At 44.3% G+C, this 23066-nt stretch overlaps 1 protein-coding gene across 1 annotated transcript in view; it reads left to right on the top strand.

Annotated features, from left to right (window-relative positions):
- GALNT14 (polypeptide N-acetylgalactosaminyltransferase 14) overlaps positions 1-23066 on the top strand; it is a 254532-nt gene that overhangs the window by 177504 nt on the left and 53962 nt on the right. Inside the window, exons 4-5 of the mRNA XM_053383010.1 lie at positions 18698-18765; positions 20534-20599. Of these exons, the coding sequence (XP_053238985.1) occupies positions 18698-18765; positions 20534-20599 (134 nt within the window). The remainder of the gene's footprint in view (positions 1-18697; positions 18766-20533; positions 20600-23066) is intronic.

Below are 23066 nucleotides of genomic sequence, written 5' to 3'. Positions count from 1 at the left end.
AGGAGGCATACCACCCCCTGGGGTTGAACAGGGCACTCTTTCTCTTCTTCTATTTTGGCGTGTGTACAAGCAATACAGTGGTACCTCGGGTTAAGTACTTAATTCGTTCCAGAGGTCTGTTCTTAACCTTAAACTGTTCTTAACCTGAAGCACCACTTTAGCTAATGGGGCCTCCTGCTGCTGCCACGGCGCCGGAACACGATTTCTGTTCTCATCCTGAAACAAAGTTCTTAACCCGAGGTACTATTTCTGGGTTAGTGGAATCCGTACCCTGAAGCGTCTATAACCTGAAGCGTATGTAACCCGAGGTACCACTGTACTAAGAAAGGCCAGAAAATGGGAGGTCTGTATGCATCTCCAACATCCCCACTTCACTTCCCTCTTCACAAGGCGTGGCTAATTTGCAACCCTCCAGATGTTGTCAGACTCACATCTGCCCCAGCCAGCAGGGCAAATGGTCAGGGTTGGTGGAAGTTGAGTCCATCAACATCTGGAGGGCCACAAGCTAGCCATCGCTGCTTTACACATTGCAGGTAAAGGGACCCCTGACCATTAGGTCCAGTCGTGACTGACTCTGGGGTTGCGGCACTATTCTCACTTTATGGGTCGAGGGAGCTGGCGTACAGCTTCCGGGTCATGTGGCCAGCATGACTAAGCCACTTCTGGCGAACCAGAGCAGCGCACAGAAACGCCGTTTACCTTCCCGCCGAAGTGGTACCTATTTATCTACTTGCACTTTGACATGCTTTCGAACTGCTAGGTTGGCAGGAGCAGGGATCGAGCAATGGGAGCTCACCCCGTCACGGGGATTCGAACCACTGACCTTCTGATCGGCAAGTCCTAGGCTTTGTGGTTTAACCCACAGCACCACCCGCATCCCTACACACTGCAGAGGTTACTCAAAATTAAGTCGCAGTTCAAGGGGTAAGAAAAGCTGATGGGAACTTGGCAGTGATTTGTATTTGCATTCAGACTGAGTTGTCATAACTGGTTGTTTTTCCAAAAGCACACAGACACCCTCATTTGTTATCTCTGCAGCTTTTAAATACTACAATGGGGTAGGATTTTTAAAATGTTTTTTTTTTAATGGCATACTGTCATTTCAGGATGCTTGCTTCCAGATTGTGGGATCACCAATGCTCATGGCACACATTTTTTTTTTTTTGCAGCATCCACAGAGTGCTGTTGGCATAGAAAATAACAGCCCATATTCTCCTCCATCCCCATTAACCTGGAATTACCCTTACTAGGGGAAATCTAGCAAGTAAGGAAAGAAATAAATCTGTTGCCCATGATCTATTTGTAACATCTCAGTGGCTTGTTTGCAAATCAAGGCCCCATCTGGAAGCACAGACACGCCGCTTGTCAATCCAGTGGTTCTGGAATTTATTCTGAGATTCTGCATGCGATAGCCGACTCTCTTGTACGGTGGAGAGGGAGGTATGCAGGGCCTTCCCTGTGATGGGGACCGCAGCTGCTCCTGCAAGGTACCATCTGCATGTTGGAGCCCTGAGGAGGTTTGGATTCCAGCACCTGCTTCCAAGGCAGAGGTAGAATCTATCAATGTTTCTCTCTCCCCTGTCACTATGATGAATGGGTACGCAGTCGTTGTCAGCTTGAATCCTTCATTTCTATGGCTTCTTACATGGGATATTAGTCCAAATCTTAGACTGGGTGAGTGTCTGCATATATTAAATATGTACGTGGTGATGTTAGTGCAAAGGTTCTCTTATCTTGTAGAGACTGCACATGCTGCTGAAAAGGCCTTATGATGCAGAACCCTCCATCAAAGCCGGCCCAATGTAGCAAGTTCCCAAGTACTGTTATCCGCCAAGCATATTATCAGATTGGCCTTTTAAGTGTCTTCTTATCTAACTTTAGGTTGATTTCTGGAATAAGCACTTGTGCGCAGTTCAAAATAAGAGCCCTGTTTTGTGTATGCAAGAGGACTTTCTACGTTCAGCGCAAAACGTGTAGGGCCAAAGCCACACATACACCATCCACATGCATCTCCCATCCACCACTCAAATTCACGCGCTTCCGTACATCCACAGACAAGCATGAACCCCATTCATCCATCCGTCTCTCTGTCTCACATGTGAACAAGTGTCAGGGGCTCAGGAGCAGAAGCACAGGGGAGAGAGGAAATGGAAAGCGAAGGGGAAGAATCTGAGGGCAGCGTAGGGGAGTATGACAGTGACCCGAGAGATTCCATGAGCTTCTCCAGCGAATCAGAAGATTCCCAGAAGGGGGCGCCGATGGTCAGGGCAAGGGGGGTCCCAGGGGGGGCGCACCAGAAACAAGGGGCCAGCGGGGACTCCCAAAGCAGCAGCGGGAGATCAGGACCAGCTTCCCCACCAGAGCATAGTGGGGGGGAAGAGTCCCATGTGTCAGGACCAGCGTCTCCTCCAGCGGGGAGAGAAGATGAGTCAGAGCTGACCACGCCTCTATCGGAGAGTGGGGGAACGGAGGGGAGGTCAGTTCCAGCTAGCCTCCCCGAAGGGGGAAGCAGTGACAGGAGCAGTGTAACGGTCAGGAGGAAGGTTGCCGGCTGGGCGCGCGCGTCAAGTTCGAATGTACAGGCGCGCGGGACAGCAGAAAACCCGGATTGGGAACCAGGTCCTAAAGCCAGCCGGAGGGAGGGGGAAGACTCGGGGGACTCAGCGTCAGAAGAGTCTAGGAAGGGCGAGACCCCGACGGACAGGCGGAACCAGAGGAGGAAAGAGCAAAGGAAGAGGTGGAGCAAGGCTAGAGTCTTAAACTGGTGTCTGGGGGGAGGAGATTCAGATGGAGCTTCAGCGGTCTAGAGTTTGAGACGTAGAGCTGTGGGAGCCAGGAAGTCATGGCAAAGGCTTGTAGCGCCACCTGGTGCCTCGCTGACCTCGGTGACCAGCATGGTTGTGCCTTATCGTGTATTAGAATTGTATTGACCTTAAAAGGAGTTGTGTTTCCTCTGGGCAGTGATGACCCTATATGGTGTGGGTGGGCTTAAGCCTTGGCCAGATGAGGTAACATGAGACCCTGGCAAGCAGCCATGCGGCTGGTGAGAACAAAGGGTAATAAAAACGGACTGGAGAGGGAGAGGATGTGGAATTGAGCTGTCCTCAGTCCAAGGAAATATTGTTGCTTTTCTGCGTCTTTATTTTATACTTAATTAAGCCATTTGGAACAGCTGGACTGTTACAAGTGGTGCCCCGTGTGAGGCTGAATAAAAGAATACGGCTGAGGGTTTTAAAAGAGAAAAAAACAAGCAACTTGAAGCAAGCAGTCTCAGACAGACTGAGAGGATTTTAAAAGACACTGTGAGAGGATTTTCGATCCAAGCAGTGGATATCATCGGCTCATCGCGCCCGGCAAGGGTTTCACAGCGCTGAATTCATCTTTTAAAAAGATCCAGGTGAGACCGATCCCTTTTCTCTTTCTTTTTATATTGATTTTAGAAAAATGGGCAGCTCTTTGACTACTCCCCAACAAAAATTTTTTAAAGACTTAAAATTTCTCCTCTCCTCCAACAAATTGGAAGTCCCTGAGGGTGATTTGATACAGCTTATCTCTGAACAATTGACTCTTGGCCACATTGAACCGTCCTCATCTCCCTGGAACTCCCCAATTTTTGTTATTAAGAAAAAATCAGGCAGATGGCGTCTTTTACAGGATATGAGGAGAATTAATCAACAGATACAGCCAATGGGAACTTTACAACCTGGCATGCCAAATCCAAATATGCTCCCACGAGAATATCAGTTGGCTGTGCTTGATTTAAAGGACTGTTTTTTTTCTATCCCACTGGATCCAGCGGACAGGGAACGGTTTGCTTTTACATTGCCAGTATATAACAATTCGCAGCCCACCCAGCGATATCAGTGGGTTGTTCTGCCACAAGGCATGCGGAACTCCCCTACACTTTGCCAACATTTTGTGGATGAAGCATTGAAACCTTTCCGCAGGCGCCACCTAGAGGTCATATGTTATCATTTCATGGATGACATTTTAATCGCTGCTAAGGAACTCCCGCCTGGCATTTTTCAAGAACTTTCTGCCACGTTAGCAGAAGCGGGACTCTACGTAGCACCTGAAAAAATTCAATTGATGTTGCCTGCCACCTATCTGGGACATAAAGTCTCTGCGCAAGCAGCACTGCCTATTGTTCCCCAACTGACTATCCCTTCAAACATGAAGCTTGTGCAATTACAACAACTTCTTGGGCACTTGAATTGGGCTCGCTCTTTCCTTGCATTACCTACCAGCACATTATCACCATTGTTTTCAGCGCTCGCAGGACACAAGGATCCAGCAGATGTAATCCAGGTCACTTCGGCAATGATCACTGCATTACAAACTGTTAATCAGCAACTGCGATCTGTTCTCGTGGACAGGATCACAGAGGCCTCTGCACACGAGCTGCACCTGGCCGTATTTGCTACACCATTGTTGCCAACAGGAATTTTATATGCTCAGACGGACAAGAAGAAGACTATCTGCATTATAGAATGGTTACATTTACCTCATACCCCTCCGAAGAACATTTATTCCGTAATTGAATCCACATCAGACATTGTTATCAAAGGACGTTCACGTGCTATAGCTTTGAGCGGTTTTGATGTTGCATCAATTTATTTGCCTTTTTCACAGACTGAACAGCAGCATTTATTGATCACAAATGCTGCCATGCAAATTGCTTTGGCTGATTTTATAGGTGTCATCATTTTTAATCCTCCAAAGGATGACCGTTTGACATTTCTGACACAGGTCACCTATGTTTTGGCTACCCCCTTGTCTCTCACACCTCTCCCCTCGGCGCTAACCCTCTTCACGGATGGAACAAGAAGTAGGGGAGTAGTGACGTGGGAGGAGGGAGGAAAATGGAAATGTTTATTCACCCCTCCACAGTCTTCTGCCCAGCGAGCAGAGCTAGCGGCTGTGATTCTTGCCTTTCAATCCTTTCCTACTCAACCTTTCAATCTTATTGTGGATACTCAGTATGTATATCGCCTTTTTGCTATTTTACCAATATCTTATATAACTCCTTCCTTGGATTCTGACTTGTTTTCCTTGTTTCTCGCCCTGCAGGCCTTACTTCAGCACAGAGAGTTCCCTTATTATGTTGCACATCTTCGCTCCCACACATCACACCCAGGGTATTTAGCAGAGGGAAATTCAAGAGCAGATTCAGCTCTGAAGAACATTTCTGCCTTTTCTCTCTTTTCTGATCCTATACTATGTCATAACACCTTTCATCTCCCTGCGAAAGCATTGGCTAAGCAGTTTTCTATTCCTTTGGCCCAAGCTAGGGATATTGTGTCCCAATGTGCTTCTTGTTCTAAATCTCAGCTGGCCATCCCTTTTGATGCTGTCAATCCTAGGGGCACGTCTGCATTGGCGTGTTGGCAGATGGATGTCACACACACACCTGTGTTGGCTCCACTCTCCAAGGTTCACCTCACGGTGGACACCCACTCTGGATTCATATGGGCTACGCCCATGAGGGGGGAAACAGCTCGGCATGTCATTCAGCACACTATCCGCTGTTTCTCAGTCATGGGTAAACCTGCGCGCATCAAAACTGATAATGGTCCAGCATATATTTCTAAAACATTTTCAGAATTTTGTATGTTGTGGAATGTGAAATTAACTCATGGTATACCCTTTAACTCCATAGGGCAAGCGATAGTGGAAAGGGCGCACCTGATGTTCAAAACACTATTGCTAAAACAGCTTGGCGGCCGAACAGCACTCATCCCTTCAGCTGTTCACCAAGTTCTTTTTGTGCTTAACATTCTTTTATATCCAAATATTAGGACCCATACTCCCGCGGAATTGCATTTTAGGAAGGAGGAGGCACTCCCCCACCCCTTGGTGGTGTACAGACGCTTGCCTGATTCCGCTTGGCATGGACCTGTCCCGCTGATCACGTGGGGACGAGGGTACGCGGCAGTGGACGTCGAGGACAAGCCTTTGTGGGTTCCAGCTCGATGTGTGCGGCCATGGCGAGTCCCTTCAACTGTGGAAGTGCCTTCCTAACCATTTGCCTTGCCATCCTTTGCTGCACCGTTATACAAGGAAGAGAAGCAGACGACACGGTCCAGTTGAAACCACCATATTTCACCTTATCGGCTGGCAAGCAGCTGTCGCCTGAATCCTACTCTGGCTGGCAGTATCCACGGCTCAGCCACTCTCGAACTAGAAGAACAGTGTTGTTGAATAAGACTTTTAGGGGTGAAAATTATCATAAGATATGGAGGAATAATATTTTTGTACAAGATATGATTAAGTTTACTAGTTTATTGCATGCTTCTAAATGTTGGTTATGTATGCACATGCCGCCCTTTGCCAGTCATTCAGGCATAATGCTTCATGGTGTGCCTGTTAATGGATCTTTTCAATTTACTAATATCATATCCCCTAAGCAAACTTTTTGGCCTCCAGTACAATTGACCCTCCATGAGCCTGCCCCCATTTGTTTTCAAATTAAGGAGGGGAAAGAATCATGGGGCATATATCCAAACTGTCAATATACATTGAAATTCATGTTTAATAGCTCTTGTTCTCTTACAGGAACATACAGTGACCAATCTCAGTGCTATAGAAGCGATACCAGTGCATGGCTAAAAACTAGGAAAGAAACCTACCATGCAAATTGGAGTCTGAATTCTTCTATCCCTAGTTTAGCAAATGCCACAGATGAGCAATTTCATATCAGTTCCTTATTTACTGCAGCCTTTAGTTGGTCCCAACAGAGTAGTAATATCAGCTATTTACTCCAAAGAGAGTTATGGTTGCTTTGTGGCGAAAAAGCATACAAAGCCATTCCTCGAAACCTCACAGGCACATGTACATTGGGTCTCGTGGTTCCGTTGTTGTATAAGGTTGATAAGTTACCATCTTCTCTTAGACTACGGAATCGTCGGGAGGTTAATTCACCCATAAATCAATATATCGGTACCCAGGTCTCTCGGGCCTTGCTGCCCTCAGTGGGTGCAGCAATGAACTATAGGGACCTCCATCGGCTAGCTAATTGGACTGAAGGATTATTCAATGATACCATAAAAGCTTTGAGGAAACTCAACCAGGAGTTGTCTGCAATGAGAGAAGTGGTTTTACAGAATCGCTTTGCTTTGGATGTGATTTTAGCCTCAAAAGGAGGAGTTTGTGCACTTGTTCATTCTCATTGTTGTATGTTTATTCCTGATAATAATGTCAGCATATCTGCGACGATCGACCATATGGAAACCATGGTAGCCCACAATCCGTTTGCCCCCCCTCCTTCCGTTGATCCATGGGCATGGTTATATTCTTGGCTTCCAGATGGAAGTTGGCTTCGACATTTATTGATTATAGTGATTATTATAGTAGTTATTTGCATTATTTTGTGTTGCTGTATACAATGTATTCCTTCTTTAATTTCTGTATGTACTGCATGGTTCTCCAGTCCGCGGCCCGCTTCCGGTCTCACAAGAGTCGCCTATCGCTCTCGATATAACCGTATTGGTACTGATATATATGATTCTGATTAAAATATAAAGAAAGAGGGCATGTGGGAGCCAGGAAGTCATGGCAAAGGCTTGTAGCGCCACCTGGTGCCTCGCTGACCTCGGTGACCAGCATGGTTGTGCCTTATCGTGTATTAGAATTGTATTGACCTTAAAAGGAGTTGTGTTTCCTCTGGGCAGTGATGACCCTATATGGTGTGGGTGGGCTTAAGCCTTGGCCAGATGAGGTAACATGAGACCCTGGCAAGCAGCCATGCGGCTGGTGAGAACAAAGGGTAATAAAAACGGACTGGAGAGGGAGAGGATGTGGAATTGAGCTGTCCTCAGTCCAAGGAAATATTGTTGCTTTTCTGCGTCTTTATTTTATACTTAATTAAGCCATTTGGAACAGCTGGACTGTTACATAGAGCTGCACGCTGCGGCTGTGAAAGCGAAACTGAACTTCAATAAAGACTTTAGTACATAACAACGAACCGGCGTTGGTCCTTTGTGAGCTGGGACCTCGGGCAGCTCTGACAACAAGTTTCCAAAGTTTTGCCCTTTTAAAGAAGTCATTCCTTTGCAACTGGTGTTTGCATGCAAACAGATGTTAAGGAAGGGACAGAAAAACAACAACAAAATGTCTTTGAGGCTCCCCCTCCCCTCTTTTCAGAACATAGCTCTGGATCTCTGCAAGCAGTTGGCATATCTCCGTATTTGCCTTCTTTTTTTCACAGAACCTTTCCAGCCCCCTCTCCAATCTCAGTCACTCTATTCCCCTCATCTCTGTTTCCTCCCTCTCCTGGTTTGTTTTTTTTTGCTGCATAAACATTCACATACATACACATCTCTATAATGTGCTGAATAGCAAGTGTTTGAAACTCAGAATATGCTTCTAAAGCAGGGCTGGCAAAGCTCAGGTGAATGAGCCCCTTCAGGCCACCCTGTCTGGCCCTCAGGCTTTTCCACAGGCTACCCTCCCTCCTCACCCCTAGTGTTTTTGCCATGCTGGAAAGTGTCCTTGAACTTTCCTACCTGAGTGGAGGGTGGGAGCCGATGACGTTGTGTGTAAAACATGGATAGGCAAACTAAGACCCGGGGGCCAGATCCGGCCCAATTGCCTTCTAAATCTGGCCCGGAGATAGTCCTGGAATCAGCATGTTTTTACATGATTAGAATGTGTCCTTTTATTTAAAATGCATCTCTGGGTTATTTGTGGGGCCTGCCTGATGTTTTGACATGAGTAGAATGTGTGCTTTTATTTAAAATACATCTCTGGGTTATTTGTGGGGCATAGGAATTCGTTCATCCCCCCCAAAAAAATATAGTCCGGCCCCCCACAAGGTCTGAAGGACAGTAGACCAGCCCCCTGCTGAAAAAGTTTGTTGACCCCTGGTGTAGAATCTGCAGAAAGCCCAAATGTGCATTCTCTCCTCACTTTTGACTGTAGTGCCACCCACCACCCACATGTGGCCCTTTGAAAGTTATGCAGAAGGGAATGTGGCCTTTGGGCTGAAAAGGGTTCCCTAGCCCTGTCTTAAAGGGTGCCATTTTAGTTTTCCTCAGCTTTCTGGGTTGAGGCACTTGAAAAAGCTTCAGAAAGGGAGAGGTGAGTGGGAGCATTAATAGCTTGTTCCCAGTCACTTAAGATTGCCCAAGCAATTATTATTGGAATGGCTTACTAAAGATGAGGAGGTAAAATCAGCAGAATACATTGGGCTAAAGCTATTGGACACAATATACAGTTAGAAGGTTGGGAGAGGGTATGGAATGAAGGTGTTAATTTTACTGCATGCAGTATGCTTAAAGAAAATGTTATGAAAATGATGTATAGGTGGTATTTGACACCAGTTAAACTGGCTAAAACGTATAGAACAAAAAATGAATGTTGGAAATGTAAGGAAAAGGAAGGTACTTTTTACCATATGTGGTAGACATGTAAAGAGGTAAACTCTTTCTGGGAAATGATACATAATGAGTTAAAGAAAATGTTTTAAAACACTTTTGTTTAAAAAACCCAGAAGCCTTTTTATTGGGTATAGTGGTTAGAGAGATACTGAGACAAAATAAAAAACCTGATCTTATATGCACCAACTGCGGCAAGAATTTTGTTAGCCCAAAGATGGAAACAACAGGAGTTACCAACAAAAGAAGAGTGGCAGATGAAGCTGATGGACTTTGCAGAACTGGCAAAACTGATGGGAAGAATCTGGAACCAGTGAGACCAAGCATTCCAAAAGGACTGGAACAAATTTATATTATATCTGAAAGACAACTGTAAGCAATTAACATCATGAGCAGGGTTATCTGATGATTTGTAAGAAGAAATTGCTACCTCTTCAAGTTGAGTAATATAATATTTTAGGTAATGATATAACAAGGATAGGAAACAAAGCGAAATGTAAAGATGTAAAGTTTAATTTTGTAAACCGTTACACAGGAGGGAGGGAAGTCGTTAGGCTCAGTGGAGCCAAAGAGATAAAATAAGAGGATACGATGTTACGTAATTTGATTATATGTGAAACCAATAAAAATCATATACAGTGGTACCTCGGATTAAGAGCTTAATTTGTTCTGGAGGTCTGTTCTTAACCTGAAACTGTTGTTAACCTGAGGTACACTTTAGCTAATGGGGCCTCCTGCTGCCGCCGCGCCGCCACCTCACGATTTCTGTTCTCATCCTGAGGTGAAGTTCTTAACCTGAGGTACTATTTCTGGGTTAGCGGAGTCTGTAACCTGAAGCGTCTGTAACCCGAGGTACCACTGTGTGTGTGTGTGTGTGTGTGTGTGTGTATTGCCCAAGCCCTGGCAATGATCACTAAGAACCTAGTAAAGAGAGTTTAGCACTGCAGCATCTGGGTTTTCTAGTGAGGCTGTCACCACTGAAGACCATCACCAATTTGCCATGCGAAGACTATCCTGGAAGAACAGCAGGAGGGTGGATGGCTGAGCAGAGGGTTGAACCTGAGACTAGAAGCTAGTGAGTCAGTTGGAAAGACTTGCGGGCCACCAGTTCTCCAACTCTGACTTGGTTTCAAATGATCTAATAATGTCTCATCTCGTTTGGTCCAAAGTAACTGCAGACTCATTCTCATTTCCCAACTGGCCCGACAACTTAACAGAAAAAAAGGTCATTGTTTTTAATTTAATTCTACTGGTTCATTAAAGGTTTTTTGTGCTGTTTTTTTCCTTCTATTTTTACCCATTTTCGTTTCCAGGCAATCGGCGCCTGTTAAATATTCCACCAAGCGTGATATTACTCTCCCGTCTCCTAATTCTGTTTTTTTTTATAAAGATATTTATTAAGTTTCCAATTTTATACAAACAAAAAGAAAAAAGCAAAAAAGTTTAAAAACACATACAGCTCACAATACTTAATTTTCAATGACATATTTCCCTGACCTCCTCATACCTCCCCTTCTTGTATTCCAATTCAAATTATTTACTCAGCAAATCCTTATCTCAAAACATTGCAGCTGGAAACCCCTTAATTTCAATCCAGCATCATTCAACATTCTTTAATTTTACAATATTTCTGTAAATAGTCCTTAAATTTCTTCCAGTCTTCTTCCGCCGACTCTTCTCCCTGGTCACGGATTCTGCCAGTCATTTCTGCCAATCCCATACAGTCGATCATCTTCATCTGCCATTCTTCCAGAGTGGGTAAATCTTGCGTCTTCCAATACTTTGCAATAAGTATTCTTGCTGCTGTTGTAGCATACATAAAGAAAGTTCTATCCTTTTTTAACACCAACTGGCTGACCATGCCCAAGAGAAAGGCCTCTGGTTTCTTCAAGAAGGTATATTTAAATACCTTTTTCAATTCATTATATATCATTTCCCAGAAAGCCTTAATCTTAGGGCACGTCCACCAAAGGTGAAAAAATGTACCTTCGGTTTCCTTACATTTCCAACATTTATTATCAGGCAAATGATAGATTTTTGCAAGCTTGACTGGGGTCATGTACCACCTGTATATCATTTTCATAATATTCTCTCTTAAGGCATTACATGCCATAAACTTCATACCTGTGGTCCATAACTGTTCCCAGTCAGCAAACATAATATTATGTCCAACATCTTGTGCCCATTTAATCATAGCAGATTTAACCGTCTCATCCTGAGTATTCCATTCCAGGAGACTTCCGGTCAGCGCCAGCGACTAATGGCGGGTTCCCTCTGAGCTCCGGAGGGAACCGGCTCTGCGAGGACTGGGTCTGGCCGCTGTGGCGAAGCGGGGACCCGAATAAATCACAGGCGGTGAAGCCTGTGAACCCGGAGACTCGGCAGGCTCCATTTGTGCCCCCCTGCTGCGAAGGAGCCTTTTTAAAGGCTTCGGAACGGAACGGGGGTGAGCAGCGCGGAGCTGAGAGTCGTCTATCCTCTTCGCGGAGTGAAGCCACAAGCCATGGCCAGAGAGCGCTGATTTCTTTCTGGACAATTGGAATTTAAAGCAACTACCCGTGAGTAGGAGTAAGCAAAATAATTGGAGAAAAATTGAGTAAATTTGGCACCGAAACGGGAAAGGCATAAACAGGAAGTCTGCCTTTCCGGCTTGTAAATAGATCAAAGCAAAGAGACTGTAAAGCTGTAACTTTGAAAGACGTTCTTTAAAGACTCAAAATCCAACACCAAAAAAAGCGATTCCCCTCCTGTTTGCAGGAGTGGAGGGGAGAAATTTGAGCATTATATACCTGCAAGGAAAGAGGGAAGTAAAGTTATATCTGCTGCCTCTAAAATCTGGGAACGGACTGCCTATGACAGGGAAAGCTGATTAGTGGGAAGAACTGTCAGCACCTTAAGGGTAAAGAATACTGATACTCTGTGAAAAGATACATTGTTTTTTGAACTGACTTGGACTAAAAAGTAACGTTTAAGGACATTGAAATTGTGGCTTTTAAGGGATAATGGGGACTTATAAGGACTATATTTGTTTTAAAAGTTGCAAGTGAAGTTGGAAGTGTGTCCCCCTAGAGGAGATTATGTTGCAACAACTATTAAGCCACTAAGCAACTTAGCCTGGAAAATTCCTTTTCAAAACAAAGTTACCAGGTGTGAGACTGACCTTGGGTTTTGTATGAGAGTGCTATGGCAAATGAGAAAGGGAAGATAGAGCTGACACAGGAAAAAACTACCAGGTCTGGTAGACAATACAAGACTGACACTACACATCAGAGAAGGGCTTCAACATCCAGAGCAGCAGGCACAGTAGGAGCTGCTGCTTGGCAAGCTAAGCCAAAAGCTATGTCATCTGAAGACTTATTGGCTCAGGCACTTGGTAAAATTAATGCATCTTTGGAAAACTTAGCTAAACAGGTTGCAGAGACAAATAAACAAGTAGCTGAGGCCTCAGCAAAAATTGATTTGAACACTACAAGTATAAATGAACTGGGAAAGAAGGTGAATTCTAACACACAGTCTATTGAAAAATTATTGGAGGAATCGGCCTTGACTCGGAAGTTAGCCGAGGAAGCTAAGGAAATTGCAACCGCCGTCCAAGAAAAGATACCACCGGTATATAAGAAACTTGAGGATCATGATTTGACACTGTCTATGATTGAATTACAAGGAAAAGAGAGGAATTTAAGACTCAGAGCAGTACCTGAAAGTGAGAAAGACAATTTGGCAGACTTCCTCACAAAGGAATTTGTAGATTTTTGGCAACAGGACCTGGGGAAGGAAGAATTTAAGATAGTGAGTGCATTTAGGCTTGGTAGAAGACAAAGAAAGAACAAAGCAAGAGACTGTTTGATTACCTTAAGAACAAAAGAAGAAAGAGACAAAATTTTAAATTTGCACCGTCTCCCAATTCTGACATACTCCGTCGCAGTAATTTGCTGAACTCAGCTCCTACATTTGGCTTTCTTTTGAAGGAAAGGCGGAGGGAGCCCTCAGCACCAACAAACCTATTAATAATAATAATTAAAAGAGAACTTGACAAGTGGGAACAGCACATCTAAATCTCACTCCATGAGTGTGTGTATGTCTGTGAAGGAGAGAGAGAGAGAGAGAGAGAGAAAATGTGATCCCTGTGGAAATAAAAGGGGGGAGTTGTTTTTGTTCTTATTTATCTTTAATAGGCCACTTACATTTGGAATGCCATGCTGAACAGTCTTCTTCGAAATGAGTTTTTGTAAAGGCCAAAAACAGGGGAAGCAGGTTAGTGTTACTCACTGTGGCCATTTTTGGGCTCACCATGTGAGTGTTACGAAAAAGGAGCAATGCAGAAGCAAGCACCAGGTGACAGGAATGGTAAACAGGATGTGGATGTTATTGGATTGTACCGTGGGAACCAGGAACAGTCTATTCACTGCTCTGAGCGCCGGATGTTAGCTCAGAGTGACACATGACCCTGTACTGGAAGTACATGGGTGGAGTTTATTCTCTCTCTGCAGTTGGGAAGCAGAGTGTACAGACATGTTTCTCTGTACTGCTGAAAGACAGAAATAAAGACATGTAAATATATTTCTGTCTGTCTCATTCCCCCCCCTGGAGATGGGAGGGGGAGGAGTGGTGTGTTCTTTTCACGTTTGAAAAGGATCGCCGAAGAGACCTCCTTTGATCTTGCCGGCAATCGCTGGCAGGGGAGGTCAACAAGGATTCAAGCCGGGCACCTGGAGGGTGGCCAAATTCCTAAGAGCTGGAGGCTCTGCTCGCTTGAATTCCGACAGTGAGGTCATACCTCCACAGACAATAAAAATATAGGATTAAGTTTAAGACCACTCCATTAGGGCTGGCTGAATCTGGCCGTTTCAGCTTCGCTCAGTTTCTCATTTTTCCAATCTTGCATCCAGTTCCCCACATTTCTGCATCAGTTTGTGATTAATTTTTAATCCTCATAAGAATTCATCAACATTTTAATGTGATTTCCCCGATATACACATTTTTTGCAAAGCACTTTTACCTAAAATAATGTGCCTTTGCATCTTTTTTTTTCATGAACTACATTGCAAATTTCAGGGGACAGCAAATTTTCAAAGATGGCCATATTTTAATTCTTTTCTTTTTCCAGAAAGTGGGAATTTTGTAGGTTCACCTTGAAGTTTGAACTGAATAAAATTGCCCAACCACCCCTACACTTCATACATTATATTTTTTAAAAAAGTTTAAGTCTAAGGGCTATGATCTAACACAGAGTTAGGCGTACTGATTGCCACCCCTACTACTGCCCTGATGAGCAAATTTATCCTATGCATGTGTTTGAATGAATGTGGTGTTTTCAAAACCATTAACATCTGAATCTAGTTTGGTGGACAGTTCCCTCGTGGTAAAGTAAAATTAAGGTAAGAGTTTGCAATGGGTCAAGTTAAAATAATTAAATTTGCCTGAAAACATTAATTAACCAACAGTATTAATCAATGCATTCATTCAATGCCAATTACAATGGAATTTTCAAAATCTTATTGTAATTAGAGCTCTCTCTTGTTTAGAGTTTATGGCAATCTGTATTTTCCTCAAGTTTCAGCAATAAATTGAAGATTTTTTTTTCCAAACAATGAATGATCCGTTCATTTCATTCCAAAAACAGAAATGGGTATCTTCAAAATAACATGCATGCTGGTACATTTATTTTAAATGTTTGGGCGATCCCTTGGCTAAAAAACAAACCAGCCCTAGTATAAATGGTCAAGTAATTTAAGTGTTCACAGTGGCAGTGGTTGTGGCAACCTATAGTTAAATAAGGTAAAGGGACCCCTGACCATTAGGTCCAGTCATGACCGACTCTGGGGTTGCGGCACTCATCTCACTTTATTGGCCGAGGGAGCCGGAGTACAGCTTCCGGGTCATGTGGCCAGCATAACTAAGCCGCTTCTGGCGAACCAGAGCAGTGCACAGAAACACCGTTTACCTTCCCGTCGGAGTGGTACCTATTTATCTACTTACACTTTGATGTGCTTTCGAATTGCTAGGTTGGCAGGATATACTGTATTTTTCGCTCCATAGGACACACTTTTTCCCTCTTAAAAACTAAGGGGGAAAGTCTGTGCGTCCTATGGAGCGAATGCAGGGGGGAGGCAGGCAGGAAAAGCCCTCAAGAGACGCACACAAGCTTCGCATGGCTCTTTCTTTTTTTAAAAAATATTTTATTAAGGGTTTTCTTGTTTTACAGTGTAAGTGTAATGCCTCGTATTTTTTTCTTCCATGTAACATTTTTACAAATCCGTTTCATTTGTTGAGGCATTAGGGAGGGAAGAAAAAAGAAAGAAGAAAAAAAGAAAGGGGTGGAGGGAGGGGAGATGGATGGGGGTGGGGTCAGGTAGCGGTGTTTCTATTATGCTTAATGTATGTAGAGTTTGGTGTCAGCTGCTTGTGTTGTTCACTTGTGTTCCTTTGGTGGTGAGAGAGGTTGGGGTTGGCCTAGGGTGTGATTGTTTGTTTGTGATTGGCTGTGGTGATCTTTGTTTTCGTGTGTGAGTGATGTGGGTGGGTGTTTTGGATCAGGTTAGCCATATTGATTTGTATGCTGTTGGTGGATTATTGTCGTTGTCCTGTTGGGCTGTGTATGCGATAAAGGGGAGCCATACCGGGGTGAAGGTGTCTTCTTCTGTTTGTCCCCATGTCAGTTTCAGTTTATTAGTTAATTTTTCTAGTAGGGCTGTTTCCCATACTATTTGGTACCATTGGTCCATGCTTATTCCTGACAGGTCTCTCCAGTGTCTGGTTATGGTGTTTCTGGCTGCTGAAAGTAGGTGGGTTATGAGTTCTTTGTGGTGTAAATGGGCATTGTTGTCTTGGAAGATGTTTAGTAGGGCCAATTCTTGGGTGAAGTCTAATACTTGCTTAGTTATTTTACATATTTCTTGTATGGCTGTTGTCCAGAATAGTTGGATTTTGGGACACTCCCACCACATGTGGAGGTATGTGCCTGTGGAGGTGCACCCTCTCCAGCATTTTGGTGAGGTTCCTGGGTGTATTAGCGCTAGTTTCCTTGGTGTTAGGTACCACCTGTAGGTGAGTTTCAGTGTGAGTTCTTTCCTTTTCGTTGATATGGATTTAAAGGGGGGTTTAGACCACATTCTGGTCCATTGAGTGGGGTTAATCTCATAGCCTATGTCATTCTCCCATTGTTTTTTGATTGCGTCTAGGGGATTTGCGGGGTTTTGGAGTAGTATTTTGTATATTGCGGATACCGTACCTTTACCGTTTCCCTTTGTTGTTAGGAGGAGGTTTTCGAAGGTTGTCAGGGGCCTAGTTGCTGCTGATTTTACTGTTGGGTTGTTTAAGAGGGCATGTAGTTGGTGTTGTGTTAACCAGGGCATTTGGGTGTCTTCTAGTTTGTCTTGTATTTCTTGTGTTGACAAGGGTTTGTTATTTTTATAAAAGTCTATTAGGCGATATAAGCCTTTGGTTCGCCAGGTTTTTATCTGGAGGTTTTGTGCTGCATGGTGGAATAATGGGTGGTACGCCAGGGGGATTAGTGGGGATGGGGATAATTTGCCTATTTGTGTTTTCCATGCTTTGAGCATGGTTTGTGTGTACCTGTTAAGTGTTGTGGGAATTTTCTTTAGTTTGTTTGGGAGGAGTGGGTACGCTGTGGTGCAGGTATTTTCAATTGTGTCCCTCTCTAGGTGTACCCATTGTTTTGTCTCATCTTCTAGTATATATGGGATTATATGGCGTATTTGGTTGGCAATGTAATATGCTTCTATGTTGGGATTCCCCATCCTCCTTCTGAGGTGGGGTGGTGCAGGTATTTGGGGCTTATTCTTGGTTTTTTATGTGAGAAGATGAAAGAGTGTAATTTTCTCTGCCAACTGCGGAGTTGGGTTGAGGGGATCCAGATTGGGAGGGTTTGGAATAGGTAGGTTAGTTTTGGGAGTGTGATCATTTTGATCATGGCTATTTTGTCTGAGAGAGTGAAATTCATGTCATTCCATCTCTTTAGGTCTTTGTTAATTTGTCGCCACAGGGGCTTGTAGTTGTGGAGGTACAATTTATTGAGGTTTCTGGTTATTTGTCTTCTCACGGCTCTTGCGGGCTTTTCCCCAGGAGGGAGAAGGGCCTGACATGGCCAGTCAGTCGCTTCTCCCTCCTCGTAGAAAAGCCCACAGGAGCCGCGCACTCCTTAAAGGGTGCGCGGCTCGTGTGGGCTTTTGCGGGAGGTGGGGGAATTGCCATAGCCTTGCACAGCCTCTCCAGCTGGGAGAGGCTGCGCAAGGCTAAAGAGGAAGCCAAGGCAGCGAGCGGGATGGATCCCGCTCGCTGCCTTGGCTTCTTTAGCCACGCTTCTTTAGCCGCGCTGGAGAGGTTTAGCTCCTGGCTGGAGAGGTTGCACGGCTATGGCAGAAGCCAAGACAGCCAGCGGGGCTGGGGGGGAAAACCTGGGCTTCCCCGCAGCCCCGAGAAGCTCTGGGAGAAGCGGACAGGCTGCGCACAGCCTGTCCGCTGCTCTTTGGGGCTGGGGGGGGGATAATATATTTTTCTTGATTTCCCCCTCTAAAAACTAGGTGCGTCTTGTGGTCCGGTGCATCCTATAGAGCGAAAAATACGGTAGTTAAATACATCCACTCAATCTTCCCCTCCTCAGAAATGGCCTGTTCCTTTTTATATATTTTTAAATATTTTGTTAGAAGCCACCCAGAGTGGCTGTGGAAACCCAGCCTGATGGGCGGGGTATAAATAATAAATTATTATTATTATTATTATTATTATTATTATTATTATTATTATTATTCCTAATGTTGATATTCCCACCAAGTCCAGCCTTAAAAATAACCCTATTTTCTTATAAGTTCTTTTAGATATCCCTTCTATCCTTTGATATCAGCCACAGAAAAGCAGGTATCCTTGCCTCTATAGTATTATCACTGTTTTTGCCTGCTCTCTATATTGTAGAATGTTCCTGGGGACCTATTTGCACAACTTTGCCAACTTTGCTTTTATCCTTTTATAAAAGTGCTGCTTCTTTTATTTCCCAGTGGCTCGAGTTTCCCAGGTATGCCTGGAGTCCTTGCGATATGTAGGTTTCCCCTCCGCACATAATCAACTTTCCAATAATGTGAGACATTGGATACTTTAACATAAACCTGTCACCTCTCCTGGTTTATATAGCTGTTGGTTATCATCATGTCACAACAGGTCTGTTTGACATGAGGATATTTCCGAATCTCTCTTCAGCCACCTACCCAATTGTCTCTTGGAGGAAAATTGGTCCAGAGCTTTATTTTCCTGGCTTAATTTTTCCTGCTGAAATGCTGCCCTGTATTTTTTTTCTGGTCTTTCCTCAGTGTTCTGAACCGAACTCCAGTGCATCTGGTCCATGAAATTATATTGGTAGATGATTTCAGTGATGACCGTAAGTGACATTTTAAGACTTGAATGTGGGAGGGAGGGGCGAGGGAGGGAAGGGGGGAGAACTATGTGTGTACATGCTTGGAAAGGCAGGCCTGGGTGCCCATGGTGGGGCAAGGGGACAATGCCCCCCCCCCCAATGAACCATAATCCACAGATTCCCAGCATGCATGGAGGAGAGAGTAAGAGTAAATGTCGAGCATTTGTATAAACTGAGAGAAGCGGCAAAATATATAGGCACCCAGTTTTTTGTTGCTGTTGAGAAATTAGCTGATAGGTTTTGTTTTTTTGAGAGCCAGTGTGGTGTAGTGGTTAAGAGCGGTAGTCTCGTAATCTGGGGAACCGGGTTCGCGTCTCCGCTCCTCCACATGCAGCTGCTGGGTGACCTTGGGCCAGTCACATTTCTTTGAAGTCTCTCAGCCCCACTCATCTCACAGAGTGCTTGTTGTGGGGGAGGAAGGGAAAGGAGAATGTTAGCCGCTTTGAGACTCCTTAAAGGGAGTGAAAGGCGGGATATCAAATCCAAACTCTTCTTCTTTTTAAAAATTTTAGCTCATAATCTGTATGCATATACAGTGGTACCTTGGTTCTCGAATTTAATCCATTCCGGGAGTCCATTCGACTCCTGGAATGGTTCGAAAACCAAGGTGCGGCTTCCGATTGGCTGCAGGAGCTTCCTACATGAAATTTGAAGCTGCGTCGGACATTTGGCTTACAAAAAACATTCGGAAACTGGAGCCAATTTGTTCGACAACTAAGGCGTTTGACTACCAAGGTACCACTGTATAGCAGAATTTTAAAAAGCTTGGAAGCTGCAGCTTCCTGAAGTTACTCAGTTCCACCACCTATTCTGTCTTATTCACACATTGCTTGCATTGCTTAAAAAGGAAAAACACACACACACACACACACACACACACAGAGAGAGAGAGAGAGAGAGAGAGAGAGAGAGAGGAGTCCAAATGCTGAATAAAAAAGGTTTCTTATTTAAATTTATGTCATCCTCACAAGGATGGCTTGGGGTTTTATCCTACATGACTGGAGCTACGAGGCCCAACCTACCCATGAAGAGGCTCTCAATTGAAGCCAGTGTCTCAGTTGAAGCACCCACAGACACCCTGCTGGCCTTCCATCTCCACCACTGTTGGAGAAGCAGCATTGGTGCTGATTTCCAGTGAGATCTCACAAGACTTCAGCAAGATCTCACCAGAAGCTGGGAAGACCTTGTCAGTGCCATTTTCCAGCGCCGCTTGTCCGTCGCCAGTGGAGGCAGGGCAGACAGCGCAGCAGCACGGCAGGGCGGCACTTCCTGTTTCACCAAAATGGGACGTGTCATCCCTTGGAGCTACCTTCATGGCATCCTCATGCAAAGAAAAGGGGGGTGAGCAAGCAGGAGGAAGGAGCAGAGCTTAAGTTTTTAGTGGGAAACCACCAAGTGTCTTTTGCCTGACTATCTCTTAGTCTCAAGCTTGCCCTCTACTAACTGGAAGCATGCAAGGCTGCTTATACCCAACATTTGCCTGCTCCCCCTTTCAATATTTTACTTTAGTCCCCCCGCCCTGGGAAAGTTCTTGCAGACACCTAGGGGCAGATATTCTCCTGTGATGTAATTTCCTGTGTTCCTGCAGCCAATGGGCCAATTGGTCATTTCCCCCTGTGTCACATTGTCAAACTCCTTAATACTCACCTGCTATTATTTTGCCCTGAAAGTCTGTGAAAGTAAAAAAAAAAAGTTTTGAAAATGGGATGGATCTCTGCTTGTGTTTCCAAAGCGGATGACTGCCGTTTGCTGATCAAGCTACCCAAGGTGAAATGTTTGCGCAACAGAAGAAGAGAAGGTAAGAACTCAGTGGCCCAGCTGCATATGGTGAAGGGCAAAATGAATGACCTTTGGGGGGGCAGGGGCTGTCTTTTGGTGTTGTGTTTGTAGCATACTTTGCTGATATACCCTTTTATAATTTACTTACATGACTTAATATATAACTTACATTATAATTTGCATTATAACCATGCCTGATGCAGCACTCTGTACAGCTTGAAAGTCTGTGCTCATACAGATTGATGCAACAGCAAGCAATCCATAACTGATGTGGCAGAAACATGGCAGCAACCACTAGGCCACACAGCTCCTACTGAAATTTTGACTTCATTTTCATTGTTTTTGTTTTGCAAATGATATAACAATTTCATTCCATTAGTTATTTTTGCAAATAGGCAAACAAAGTAAATGCTAGAAGATCAAACTATAAAAATCCAGTCAGTTGAGGCCACATTCACATACCTCAGTGCAAAGGTTGTAAACTCAAATGTAACTTAGTTACACCATATGGCATTGTAGTCAATGGTCATGTTTCTGTGATCAAACCCAAGCTTAACAATATATAGTTGCACCTTGGATCTCAAATGGCTTAGTTGCCAAATGTTTTGGCGCCCAAACAATTGAAAACCGGAAGTGAGTGTTCCGGTTTTTGAACTTTTTTTGGAAGCCAAATGTCCGATGCAACTTCTGCGGCTTCCAATTGGCTGCAGGAGCTTCCTGCAGCCAATCAGAAGCCGCACTTTGATTTCTGAATGTTTTGGAAGTCGAATGGACTTCTGGAACGGATTCCGTTCAACTTCCAAGGTACGACAGTATCTAATATCATCCTAATAATGTTAAACATAGTCAGTGTAGATTCAGACAATGCCATCATATGATTGGATATCCCATCCCCAGCTCAGATCCTTATTCTTAGTTTTGGACCAGCTGCAGTTTCCAGTCCATTTTCAAAGCTAGCCCCATGTACAACACATTGCAGTGGTCTCTAAACAATAGGTTCCCTAGCATGCATAAGTGTGGCCAGGCAATCACCATTCAGGTAGGGTTGACAGCCTATCAGGAAGCCACGTGCTGACATCACATTCCATGGCCTAGCATATAACAGGAACATGGGTTCCAAATGCCTCTGGAATGAAAGATTCACTTAATATTCACTTAATAATCCTTCTTCCTTTCAGCCTGAGTTCTCCATCAATACATGAACAATAGTAGTCATCTTCTCACATGGCTGTTGTGGTACTAAAGAAGGGCTACAGTGAACCTTGCATTTCAGAAATGACTTCTTTGTAGAAAGTTAAATATTTCCCCTCACGTGCTGTGATTATGGGCTTGATCACATGTCACAGAAAACGACAGTTAAAATAAACTATGGTTTATTATGAATGTGCGGTGCTGCTGCTGCTGCAATTGAAAGTGCTTTACTCCTGCTGCTACTGCTGCTCCCAGGAAACAAACCACCGTCTAGCTTAGCATGATGTCTAATCTTGGTTTCTTTGGAGAGCAATAAACCACGAGCCCAAGCTAAACCATGGTTTGTTTCTTAGCAGTGTGGCAGCAATGGAAGTGGGGGAAGAGTGAAGCACCTGAAATTTGAGTGCCATCCACTGCACAGTCACACAAATCATCGTTTATTTTAACTATGGTTTAATGTGACATTCAAAGCTGGTCTGTAACTATTCTGGTTTGGGCCCATTAAATCTTGGTTACCGCTCGGGCAACCTCTCTGAACCAGTTGGAAAGTTGTACTCTGCTACAATACTAATTTGGAAAATTGAGCAGAGCCCACTGAAGGATATAAATGCTGTCCCATTAAAGCTTGCCTTGAATTAAATAATCAATAAACGCTCAATTGTGTATGTGTAATGCTTATTTATTTTTATGGCAGCAGTTTAAAATCATAAGTAACCAGCAAACAGGGCCCCGTACAACAGGAGTCGGCCTCAGTTGTGGTTAATTATTAAGCGGAAACTTCACAGTGGCAGAAAGGCTCGCCCTCTCCCAGGTTGAGCAAAGGTAAACTGAGGCACAGAGCAATGCCAACCACAAGGATCTCCCCGTGAATCAGTGGAATATTTGGAACAGTAAGATTCATGTCAATTCTATATGCAACTTCCCTGTTTTGAGGACCTGGAACAAACTGTCCTTCCCCCAGTCTCCTCCCATAAGGCAATTCCCATGGGGAATATGATCAAGTGCCCTCTACAGACAGAGCATGGGTGACTTGTCCCTGTTACCTGGGCTGAATACCCTGTTAGACTGCAGAAAGCTAGAAAAGCAGGGTGACCATTAATTGTTCATGCCAGATTATAGAAAGTCATACCCTGTACCACACTGGAGGAGAAACAGCTCTACCTTGGTATGTATATGAGCTTTCCAAAGCTACCATTTAGTAGCTATCCTATTCTACCTAGGGCTGTGCTAAATTTACATGGCATGAAAAGGGGCTTTTACATGGGTTGAAATGTACTCTGAAAGGCATGCCCATA

This window comes from Podarcis raffonei, chromosome 3 (assembly GCF_027172205.1).
Source record: "Podarcis raffonei isolate rPodRaf1 chromosome 3, rPodRaf1.pri, whole genome shotgun sequence".
NCBI classification, from domain to species: Eukaryota; Metazoa; Chordata; class Lepidosauria; order Squamata; family Lacertidae; genus Podarcis; species Podarcis raffonei.
Note: the sequence above shows the minus strand (reverse complement) of the source record. Positions and strands in the feature narration are given on the sequence as shown.